Source organism: Natrix helvetica (genome assembly GCF_964273705.1).
Source record: "Natrix helvetica genome assembly, chromosome: 10".
Classification (NCBI taxonomy): domain Eukaryota; kingdom Metazoa; phylum Chordata; class Lepidosauria; order Squamata; family Natricidae; genus Natrix; species Natrix helvetica.
This window is the reverse complement of record NC_138561.1, coordinates 3,066,546-3,078,920: the sequence shown is the minus strand read 5'-3', so window position 1 is coordinate 3,078,920 and position 12,375 is coordinate 3,066,546. Positions and strand designations below refer to the sequence as shown.

General features: G+C 48.2%; 1 protein-coding gene across 1 annotated transcript; it reads right to left on the bottom strand.

Moving 5' to 3' along the window:
• Positions 1-2,681: 2,681 nt before the first annotated feature.
• CEBPA (CCAAT enhancer binding protein alpha) lies at positions 2,682-4,626 on the bottom strand. The gene has a single exon (XM_081963572.1). It carries the CDS (start codon positions 4,540-4,542, stop codon positions 3,577-3,579), a length of 966 nt encoding a protein of 321 aa, XP_081819698.1. The 5' UTR covers positions 4,543-4,626; the 3' UTR covers positions 2,682-3,576.
• Between the last annotated feature and the right edge of the window lie 7,749 nt (positions 4,627-12,375).

Genomic DNA, 12,375 nt, shown 5'->3' with positions numbered 1-12,375 from the left:
TGAGAACAATTAATCAACGGAACAGTTTGCTTCCTGGGCTTGTAGGTGCTGGAACACTGGAGGTCTTCCAAAATAGACTGGACAACCATTTGACATAGATGCAATATAAGATCCCCTGTCTTGAGCAGGGGGTTGGACTAGAAGAGCTCTGAGGTCCCTTCCAGTCCTGTGAGTCCGCGTTCCAAAGGAGCAGGTCTTGTAGAGGATGTGGGGTGAATGGACAACCTTTTGGAGAATGCAGAGGGTCAAGGAACTTGTGGCGATGCATGCTGGGTAGGGCTGCATTGACGTCTTGAAAACCTGGCAGCATCCCAAGCTGCTATGTCTCTCTTGTACACCCCAAAATTCAGGATGCGGATCCTCAGCCTAAGGATGAAGGGACGACATTCACACCTGTGCTAAGCTTGGCTAGGAAGGTATTTTGTGGCTGCTGTGTTATGCAGCCGTCGCACCCTCCACTAGCTTTAGGCTTCAGGATATTGCAGTGATGGCAAACCTTTTTGTTGTTGGGTGCCAAAAATGCAAGGGCGCATGGGCAATAGCATGCATGCGTACCGGCACCCATAATGCAACCATGCCCCCACAAACTTCTGGTTGGCCCATTGTGCCTGTTTTTTGCCCTCCCCAGGCTCCGGAGACTTTCCTGAAGCCTGGGAAGAGCAAAAACAGCCTCACCTGGCCCTCCGGAAGGCCGAATATCAGCTGGCCAGTGCACACATGCACGCTGGAGCTGACATGCCGGCAGATATGGCTCCATGTGCCACCTGTGGCATGCGTGCTATTATAGGTTTGCCATCATGGCAGTAGTGAAATTCATTTTTTTTACTACCGGTTCTGTGGGTGTGGCTTGGTGGGTGTGGCTTGGTGGGCTTGGCAGGGGAAGGATACTGCAAAATCTCCATTCTCTCCGCACTCTGGGGCCAGCCAGAGGTGGCATTTGCCGGTTCTCTGAACTACTCAAAATTTCTGCTACCGGTTCTCCAGAACCTGCTGGATTTCACCCCCTGCATCACAGGTATGTTGTGTGAATCCAGCCAACGGGCCAATGCTTGAATCAGGTTAGCTCTCTTGGACCTGTGGTTAGGTTTATAGGTTGTGCGAACCAGAGAAGGGGAACATTTCCCATTTTGGTTCATCCCTGCTTGAATGGAGTTTTTACTCACACTACTGTCAAGCAGTGTTTCTCAGCAACTTTAAAGTGTGTGGGCTTCAGGTCCCAGAATCCCAAGGAAGGCTGCTGGCTGGAAGTGAGGAAGTGGAAGATACATTCTAAAGGGCTGGCAATCCTCTTCCGCCTTGTTGGCAGGAAAGCTGTACATGTCCATGAAGTCATCAGCTTGGAAAAGGAAGTTTCTCACCTTGGACCCGTTGACCCAGCCTTCTTCCCACTTTTACCAGGGGGCTGGGGGATGATCGGGAAATCTTAGCTTTGGTACAGGAGAGGAAAGAAAGTCGAACCAAATCACCAAACACAAAAGGCTTTCGGCTGGAAATCTGGAATATGATTTTGGGAGGACACCAGGAGGGGGTGACTCAGGATAACCACGGCACCCAGGATAATAAGCTCAATAAGGAGGGTGGAGGAGAGACAGGCCCAGATCCAATTTCTTATTCTGCAGAAAGCAAAATGCAGGAGCTTTCAGTAGGGAGCCTTTCAAACATGAGTGAGGAGAGACAAATAATTGTAACATTAAATAAAATGTGTGGTTTTTTTTAAAAAAATGGAAAAGACACAGAAGTTACAAGGGCAATGTCGTTTTCCAAAAATCCACCTGGAAAGGTCTTTTCCCCTCTTTTTTTTTGGTGCCTCAAGCAGAACAATTTGTTGACTTCATTAGAAGCAAATTAAAATGCTTATCAAATCAGAATTGGGTCCTAAGCAGCATTTCAGCTGCTCTCTCTTCCACACAGACCCTTACAACCTCAAACTACTTATTCACACATGCATTGGTATATGTACTCCTGAGCCAGCTTTCAAGGAGGAAGTTTATAGGAAGACCAGATTGTTGGAGACAATAGGCTGACTCTGTAAACCGCTTAGAGAGGGCTGTAAAAGCACCGTGAAGCGGTATATAAGTCTAGGTGCTATTGCTATTATGAAGTTTAAATAGCCACGCTTGGCAAAACAGAGAAAACAACTGCAGAAATAGAAGCAAAGCAAAGAGCAGTTAACATGATTTAAAATAAATTACAGAAGCCTACAAAAAACTGACTTTTGAACAGTAAAACTTTGCAAAAGTTTATTTATCCTCTATCCTCTCTTGGGAGGGCCAGACTGGCATCTTCTGAAACAGTTAACAAGGGACACCTATGAATCCCAGGCCAATCCCAGGCCATGGAGGAAGAGATCCACAACTGGAATATCTTTTTTTTTTAAAGTGCCGGACAAGGCAGTTTGTATAAGCCTGTGATCAGCAAACCAGCTATCCTATAAAAACCCCTTTCTCAGCAGCCAGTCACAAATGCACATAAAACTTTATCCAGGACAAGTAAGGATAAGCTGAAATACCCTGAATAATATAAACTGACTTTACCAACCAGCTAAGTCCCATTCAACACCACGGGGCTTACTTACTTCAGGCTTAGACTGCAACCAAAGGCATTTTGGATTGCACATAAACTCCAGCAAAACTTTAGGTTCAACAGGGGAAGCCGGAAACAACAGACAGGAAAATAAAGGCTTAAAACAGAATATTTGCATTTTATTTCGGGATTTAAAACCAGAATTTCTAAAACGGGCTTGCATCTTTGTTTAATCCCCCCAAATACACCATACAAAGAGAGAGTTCCCGGGTATTAATTCTTAGGAAGAGGGGGGTAATGTTGGCACCCGGTACAATGAATATTAAAAATTGGCACTTGGGTGAAGATGTCCATCCTTTGGCATGAAAGTGCTGACTGGGACTTGGAGTCCAAAGTAGTGGCCATGAACTGTGACCCCCAAAAAGGAGCTCAGCATTCTCCCCAAAATAACCTGTGTGTGTGTGTGTGTGTGTGTGTGTGTGTGTGTGTGTGCCTGTGCACACATACATGCCTGAAACCCTTCAAGGGCCCACCCTACCCAGGTGGAGCTCAGTTAAAAGTTATGCACCGATTCCAAGCCAGGTCTCCAGAGCCAAGGAGACCGGCTGTGCAACAAGAGGAAAAAGTTTTGTAAAAGTTTTTTCCTATGGCTAGAGAGTTCTGTGCCCAGCGCTAGTCCCAGCTGGTGACATGGCAAGGCTCCGAGCAATAAAATAATAATAATAATAATAACGAGGACGACGACAACTACGAGAGACGGCTTTCACAGTACAGGGCGGGCGGGCGGCGGAAGGAGAGGACCGGGCCGAAATCCAGAGCGGAGGTTTCAGTCCGGCCCCGGCTCTCTTTCCCGGCCAGGGTTCAATTTAGCAAACGCCGCGGGTCCGCGCTTCCCACGGCCCCAATGTTCTGTCCGCGGCCGCCCGGAGGAGGCAGAGTTCGGCAAGGCAGCCAGGCGGGGTCACGGAGTGCAGCGGCCCCTCCCGACGGCTTCGCCCGCGCGGGGTTCGCGGGGACCCCGACCCTCTGCCCCGCGACGCCCTTGCGGTCCGCTCAGGAGCAGCTGCCCATGGCCTTGACCAGCGAGCTCTCGGGCAGCTGCCGGAAGATGCCGCGGAGGGTCTCCAGCTCGCGGCTGAGCTGCTCGACGCGCTTGCGGAGCCGCTCGTTGTCGTTGCTCAGCTCCAGCACCTTCTGCTGCGTCTCGGCGTTGCGCTGCTTGGCTTTGTCGCGGCTCTTGCGCACCGCGATGTTGTTGCGCTCCCGCCGCACCCGGTACTCGCTGCTGCCCTTGTCCAGCGACTTCTTGGACTTGCCCGACGAGGCGGCGGCGTTGGGCCCGGCGTGGAGGCGGTGGGGCGGGTGGGGCCCGTGCGGGCTGGGCGCGGGCGTGGGCGGCGGGGTGGGCTGCCCGCCGGGCTGCAGGTGCACCGTGGTCTGGGCGCAGTGCGCCGCCTGGTACTGGAGGTGGCTGCAGGGGGGCCCGGCGGGCGGCGGCGGGTAGAGCGCGGCCAGCGCGGCCGCCTCCTCCTCTTCGTGGGGCTCCTGCTTGATGAGCAGCGGGCGCAGGCCTGGCAGCAGCGGGGGGCCCTGGCCCAGGCGCTCGTAGGCGGCGCTGCCCTCCAGCTTGTCGGCGTAGCAGTAGAGAGCGCCCCCGCCCGGCGGGAACCCGGCGCCCGGCATGCCGGCCCCGCCGCACTCCAGCCCGGCCTTGGCGGCGCGCTCCTGCTGTTGCTGCTGCTGCTTGTTGTGCTGGAAGAGTTCGGCCAGGAACTCGTCGTTGAAGGCGCCCGGGTCGATGTAGGCGCTCAGGTCGATGGAGTTCTCGTGCTCGCAGATCTCGGGCAGCTCCGACGCCGCCAGGTAGCCGAAAGGGCCGGCCGGCGGGGCGAAGCCGAGCGCGGCGGAGGGCAGGTGCGCGGCGGCGGGGAGCGGCGGGCGCTGCTGCTGCGGGTGCGAGTGGAAAGCGCTGGGCATCGGGGGCCGCGAGTCCGCCTCGTAGAAGTTGCCCGACTCCATGGAGTAGCTAAAGCGCACCGCGGCGCATGGTCGGAGGCCGGCGGGGGTCCGGTGGCGGCGGCGGCGGCGCTGGAGATCGGGACGGGCTGGCTCTTGGCTGGCTGAGGCGTCCCGGGCCAGCTATTTATACCTGCCGGCCGATAGGCGCCCCCTAGCGTCCGCCTTCTCCCCGGCCCCGACGGTTCCTCCCCGTCCCACCTCCGGCGCCGCCTCCGGCTGCCTGGACGGGCCTCGGAAGGGGGCCGTCCCTGCGCTGTTTGCAGTGGCGCCGAGAAAGCCTACAGGCGCCCTGGCTCCCGCGTGCAAGCCGGGATCTCCCCGCTCCCTCGCCTAGGACCCGGTGGGCGTCCACCGCTCCAACAGAGCCCCTCGGCCCGCTCTTCCGAAAGCCAGGCGGGACACGAAGCCGCTCCGGCCCTCCGCCGCGCCACGATGGGAAAACGCGGCCCCCGCAACCTCCGGACGGAACGCCCCAAGTGAGCCTGGCGGTCGTCGTTGAAGCTTCCTGCCCCGACCCCCGGCCGACCCATCCCCAGAACACGGCTCCCTTCTCAGCCACTCTCCCCTCCCCCCAGTGCTTTTCCTGCCAATAGGGGGGTGGGGTGGGGGTGTGTATTGGCACGAACTTCGCTTCTCGGCGCCTAGATCCTCTTCCAGTTGGAGATCAGCCAAAAGCATCTTTTCCCCTTCGAAGTGACCTGGCAGATTAAGGCTGTCCAAAAGGCGTTGACACCTGGAAGCAGAGATAAGGACCTTGGCAAAGGGCTCCCGGGAGTCCAAGGTACCTTTGAGCAGAGCCCGAAGGAGGCGCGTTAAGAGGCAGCCTTTAAAATATGCCCCCCACCGGGGAAACAGAAAAGAAAATATTAAATATATAAGTATATATTCAAGAGCAAGATATAAAGGGGGGGGGAGGAAATATAGTTAGGATGGATTAGCAAAGGTAGGAAAATAAGAAATGATATTAAACTACAATATATTTGGGGTTGTGGAAATAACCATCCCAAGAAAACATAAATTGAGATCTGAAAGAAATACCTATGAAAACAGAAAAAGAAAGGGCGAGAGGAGGAGAGAATGAGAGGAAGACGGGAAAGAAGAAAGAGGTAAGGAGAGGCGGATGGAAGGAAGAGAAAGAGAAGGAGAGAGGGTAGGAAGTGGAAGAGGAAAAGTAGGAGTAGGGGAGAGGTAAGGGAAGAAGGAAGGAGAGGAGGAAGGAAGGAAGTAGAGAAGGGAGGGAGGGAGAAAAGAAAGGGAAAATAAGAGGGAAAGAAGAAAGGTAAGGAGAGGCGGATGGAAGGAAGAGAAAGAGAAGGAGAGAGGGTAGGAAGGGGAAGAGGAAAAGTAGGAGTAGGGGAGAGGTAAGGGAAGAAGGAAGGAGAGGAGGAAGGAAGGAAGTAGAGAAGGGAGGGAGGGAGAAAAGAAAGGGAAAATAAGAGGGAAAGAAGAAAGGTAAGGAGAGGAGGATGGAAGGAAGAGAAAGAAGGAGAGAGGGTAGGAAGGGGAAGAGGAAAAGTAGGAGTAGGGGAGAGGTAAGGGAAGAAGGAAGGGGAAGGAGAGGAGGAAAGAAGGAAGTAGAGAAAGGAGGGAGAGAGAAAAGAAAGGGAAAACAAGGTGGTGTTACAACAGGCGGAAGGAATAGTAACTAAAGCAACCCAAACTGTATATTATAACCTATTAAATGAAACAACAAATGTATAAGAATGACAAATATAAAGAAGAACAATTATGTGAATGTATATTTACAATGGTATGTAAGAGAATAAAAAATAAAAAAAAAATTGGGGAAAAAACATATCCCCCCTCTCTTGTTTCATTGCAAACTGCAGGTAGCCCTCAACTTACAACCACAATTGAGCCCAACATTTCTGTTGCTAAACAAGATGGTTGTTAAGTGAGCTTTGCCCCATTTTACGACCGTTCTTGACACAGTTGTTAAGTGAATTGCTGCAGTTGATGTTAGTAACCCAGTTCTTAAGTGAATCCGGCTTCCCTACTGATTTTGCTTGTCACAACTGAACCAGTATCTTTATGGTGACATCATTCAAAGGGTGAAGAACTGTAGGATAGGTGTACATGGTGGTCCTGCTAGGAAGCACCTCCTACGATAGCCACAGGTCTGGTCAGATGTGGGATGCGTACTTGGAGACTCGGGGAGATCTAAAGGTTGCCATAGAGCAGGGGTGTCCAAACTTGGGAACTTTAAGACTTGTGGACTTCAACTCCCAGAATTCCCCAGCCAGCATGGCTGGCTGGGGAATTCTGGGAGTTGAAGTCCACAAGTCTTAAAGTTCCCAAGTTTGGACACCCCTGCCATAGAGGACCACGTGACCCCGGGACACTGCGACCGTCATAAATATAAGTCAGTGGCCAAGAGTCTAAATTTCCATCATGTGACCATGGGGATGCTGCAGTGGACATAAGTGTGAAAAGTGGTCATAAGGCACTTCTTTCAATGATGTGAGTTCGAATGGTCACTAAACAAACTCTTGTAGTTCAAGGACTGCCTACCTGTGTGTTCATGGCCAACACCACCATGGTGCAAAGTAAAAGCATAGAGTTAAAAACGACACAAAGATTTAACAGGTGATTGGGTTTGTTTCATAAATATATAAATCCCCAAATATAATCACCTTTATATAATTCCCAGATGATCATTTCCAACTTTTTATTTATGACCATGAAGGTTTTTCACATGGTGTTGAGCCACATTTTCTTCAAGGAGATACACAGCCCAGCTGGATTTTCCACCTGTAAATTGTGGGACTTTGGACCAGCCAAATTTTGGACTCAATTGTCCAGAGCATTTTCTACCCGTCTTTTGGTGGCTTCGCCCTCCCCCCCCTCCCAGTAGAATGGAAAGTTGGGAACTCGAAGAGCCAAGATGCCAGTGCCACTTCTGTGTGGCGTTTGCACCCCAAGTGTTTTTTGGAAACAGAAAGAGTGCCCTCTGTCAGCTGATGAGAAAATTCTCATCTGAGAGCAAATATAACCTTTGGAGGCACTCAGATCTTCAGCAGCTGGGATGGAAAGTCTAATAATAATAATAATAAGTGAAAAAGGTTGAGGTGGACATTTTTGATTGCTGATCTGGACCTTGTCACATGCAATGAGAAGAGCAACTAAGTTGACCAAAGGTCTGGAGATTAAAACATGAAGAATGGCTGCAGGTTTTGGGTTTAGCTAGTCTAAAGAAAAGAAGAATTAGGGGTGACACGATAGGAGTATTCCAGTATTTGAGAGGTTGCCACAAAGAGGAGGGAGTTAATTTATTTTCCAAAGTACCAGAAGGCAGGAAAAGAAACAATGGATGGAAACTAATAAAAAAGAGAAGCAACCTGGAATTGAGGAGAAACTTCCTAACAGTGAGGACAATTAACCAGTGGAACAGCTTGCCACCAGAAGTTGTGGGAGCTCCATCACCGGAGGATTTTAAGAAGAGATTGGACAGTCACCTGCTAGAAATGGTATAGGCCTATAGGGCCTTCAATTTGAGCAGGGGATTGGACTATAAGACCTCCAAAGTCCCTTCCAGCTCTATTCTGATTGATTGATTAGGGCAGCCAGCATGGGGAATTCTGGGAGTTGAAGTCCACAAGTCTTAAAGTTCCCAAGTTTGGACACCCCTGGATTAGGGTGAGGGCTGTGTTGGTATTAGTGCTAGTAGTCCTCGACTTAATGACCACAATTGAGCCCTAAATTTATTTTGTTAAGTGAAACATTTGTTTAGCAAACTTTGCCCCATTTTACGACCTTTCTTACCTCAGGTGTTAAGTGAATCACTGCAGTTGTTAAGTTAGTAACCCAGTTGTTAAGTGAATCTGGCTTTGCTGGGTCAGAGGACCAGAAAAGGGGATCACATGGTCCTGTGACACTGGAACCGTCATAAATATGAGTCAGTTGCTAAGCACCCAACTTTTGATGACATCATCATGGAGATAATGATGAGGTCATAACTGTGAAAAACGGTCATAAGTCACTTTTCTTGTATGTTGTCATAACTTTGTCGTCACTAAACAAACTGTTGTAAGTCGAGGACTCCCTGTTCTGTGGCTTCTCCCAGATGGGTTTCTTGCATATCGACAGCAAAAATGAAACGTCTGAGCTGATACAGATTCCTCATATTTTGACAGTGCAGGTGGGGATTTTCTAGCATTGTGACCACTGATAAAATATGGGCTCCTTGTTATGACTCAGAACTGTAGTGTTAATCAGTTTTGCTGCAAAAGCAAGTCAAAATCTGAGCGCTGGCAGGAAAACCTGTGGTTACAGTTTGAGGGTGGTGGTGTAGATGGTTTTATTCTTAGGTCTCTCCTTGATCCTGGCATTGATATCAGTCCAAACCACTACACGGTTAACATTCAAAACTTTGAAACAATGATTAAGCAGAGTTTGGAGACACTAGAAGGAAATGTGCTGCAACTTGACAATGCTAGGCTGCAGACCTCTGCCACCCAAGAAGGATGTGATGTTGACTTGAAACATCTTACCCCACCTGGGGTCCAATTTCCACCATGCACGTTCAAGGTGAAGCTCTCCAGCAGTTCAATATCTTCGTTGTTGAAGGTGGTATTTGGACTTCAATTGTTCGTAGAGAATCAGAGTGACAGGAGGTTGCAACTATGTGCCCCATGCAAATCGGGGTGGAAAGGAGCATCCTAAGGGAGGGGGACAAACCTATGAGAGCAAATTTATCAGGAGGCTAAAGGCTTCCTCTTAAGGTCTTAAACTGGCATATTTTCTACTGACTGTGAAATGCTGCCTATTCCTATGCCTGTCTGGTTCTTTTAAAAAAACGGAAAAGTTTGGAATGATAAAAGCATGAAGGTGTGGCGCCGTGATGAAAATAAACTGCTTTGTATGGTTGAAAGGTTAAACCTACCTGCAGAATCTCAACCCTGGCATTTGGACTGTTTTCAAAGATCAGCCGTGAGAGCAGTTATCAGAAGCACCGGCTGCTCTTCTTACTTGTTCCTATGGGATCTCCACTGATAACACTACTCAGCATGATTTTGTTCTGTGCTTGGATGTACAGATAACTATGTAGGTCCAAAGTCACAACTGAACCAGTATCTTTATGGTGGCCAAGCAAATGTCATAAAATCGGCTGTTAAGCTCTTCAAAGCCCTTTGGCAGATTAGAAGCTGGTGGCAGAAGGAATTGAAAAAGTACTAAAAAAACAAATGGCTACACGTTATGGCTCTGAGATTGCACCCTGGACCTCAGGCAGAGGCTACAGGTTTAATGAGGGTGCTACATCATTCAAATGGTGAAGAACTGTAGGATAGTAGGTGTACATGGTGGTCCTGCTAGGAAGCACCTCCTACGATAGCCATAGGTCTGGTCAGATGTGGGATGCGTACTTGGAGACTCGGGGAGATCTAAAAAAGATGTTGAGAAGAAGAAAGTGTGCAGAGAAGAGCAAGAATAATGATAAGGGATCTGGAGGTAAACCATATGAACGATTGAGGTAAGTAGGAGGTATATCAATCATAATAAAGATAAAGGCCAGGTTGACATGATAGCCGTCTTCCAGTACTTGAGGAGCTGTCAAAGTGATGAAGGGTTCAACTTATTCTCCAAAACACCTGAGTGCAGGACAGAAAGTAACGGATGGAAACTTATCAAAGAGAGATTCTCGAACTAAGGAGAGGTTTCCTGACAGAGAGAGAATTAATCAGTGGAATTACTTACCTCCAGAAGTTGTGAGTGCTCCATCACTGAAGGTTTTCAAGAAGAGACTGGACAGCCATTCCCAGAATAGTAGAGGTCTCCTGATTGAGCAGGGATTGGACTAGAAGGCCTCCAAGGTCCCTTCCAACCCTATGATTCTATCATGCTCGTTATTTGGCACTAATGACAGACAGATACCAAAAGATACTGTTGAAACAATTTGGGGGACTGCTGAAGGGGAGAATGTGAAGTATGGCCTTCTGTATATCCATTTTATACAGGTCTCGACTTGCAACCATTTGTTTAGTGACCATTCAACACTACAATAGCACTGAAAAAGTGATTTATGACCAGTTTTCACATTTATGACCATTGCAGCATAAAATGGGGCAACAACATGGGGCTACCCTTGAAGAGCAGTCAGAAGTTACAGCTGCTGCAAAGTGGGTGGGTATGGGCAGTTCTTGTGGCCTGAAGAATGGCCCATGGAATACACTGATCCGTGAGTTGCACTGGCTGCCAATTTGCTTCTGGGTGCAATTCAAGGTGTTGGTAATCACCTTTAAAGCCCTTCGTGGTCCAGGCTACTTGAAGAACCAGCTCATCCCACTGGGATGGGCCTGTACCAGCAGAGGAGGCATGCTGCAGGTGCTGTCAGCCTGATTATTCCAGCTAGTGGGATCCAAGAGAAGGGCCTTCTCTGCCCTCTGGAACATCTTGTCATCGCCCCCCCCCCCAAGCAATGTAAGTCACTCCCAAGCCTGCTGTCCATTTGTAAGGGTCTAAAGACGTGGTTCTGGCTGTTTGGGGCCCCAATGGGGGAACATCATTGTGGAGGAGGTTGATCGATTAACAATAGACCCACCTCCCCCCCTGCCCACCCTATCTGTAATTAGATCATAGCATTTGCAGGTATTAATTATGAATCCTAATCCTAATCCAATCCAATCTAATTTTTAGGATTGTAAACTGATGGTATCAGTTGTTATCTTGATGATAAGATGGGCCGGAGAATAAAATTTATAAATAGCAATAGCAACAGCACTTAGACTTACATACTACTTCATAGTGGTTTACAGCCCTCTCTAAGCAGTTTACAAAGTCAGCATATTGCCCCTAACATTCTGGGCCCTCAGTTTACTGACCTTAGAAGGTGAAGGCTGAGTCAACTTTCAATGAATGAATAAATGAATGTAGATTTTCAGCATGACAGTCTATCCCTAATCTGATCTTTCATTCCCCTTGATGCTGATCATCTTATTTTTCCTTCCACCTTTCCCAGCATGAGAGGCTTTTCTGTGGAGCGGAGTCTTAACATAATGTGTCTAAATTAGGATAATTTAAGTCTAATCGTTTGTGCCTTAAGATGTGGTTTGAGGTCATTCGTGCCTCGAATCAATTCTAGATTGATTTCTTTGATGACGCATTTGTGGGTTTTTGTTTTTGTTTTGGTTGTTCATAATATTCTCAGAAGTCTTCTTGTGAACTCCAAGTTCACAAACATCAGCAATCTTCTTATTCTGCTTCATGAAAATCCAATATTTGCATTCAAAGAGAAACAAGCACCATGTGTCTGATTCTGATTGTTGTAGGTATGCACACGACACAACATTTGAATATTTTGCAAGGATTTCTTGGCTGCTCTGCAGAATGTATGGTGTATTTCTTGACTGCTTCTTCCTTTACAGTTGAAGATTGATTCTCAAAGGCAGAAGCTATTCACCATTTTGATATCTTCGTTACTAAGGCTGTTGTTCTTCCTGTTGTTGTCTTTATAGTTAATTTTAGCAGCATTTTTTTTCACTGTGCTCCTTGACTTTTATTATTAGCATTTGTAGACCTTTGTATTTTTGCTATCAGGATAGTGTCATCAGCACAGCACAGGTTACCGATATCTACTGCTCCAGTTTTCTTTAATATATATTTGGCATATAGTTTGAATAAATAATGAGAGATAATTCAGTCTTTTCTCACTCCATTGCCAACTTGGAGTCAATTTGTTTTCTTTCCCACTCATCTTCTCTCAGCCCCACTGATAGACCAAACCGGAAAATCAACTCTAGTTTTTGATTGAGATTGGCTATAACAACAGAATCTCACAAATCTGACTGCCTCCTCCTCCTCCTCCAAATTTTATCTTGCTACCTAGAACTGAAAAAA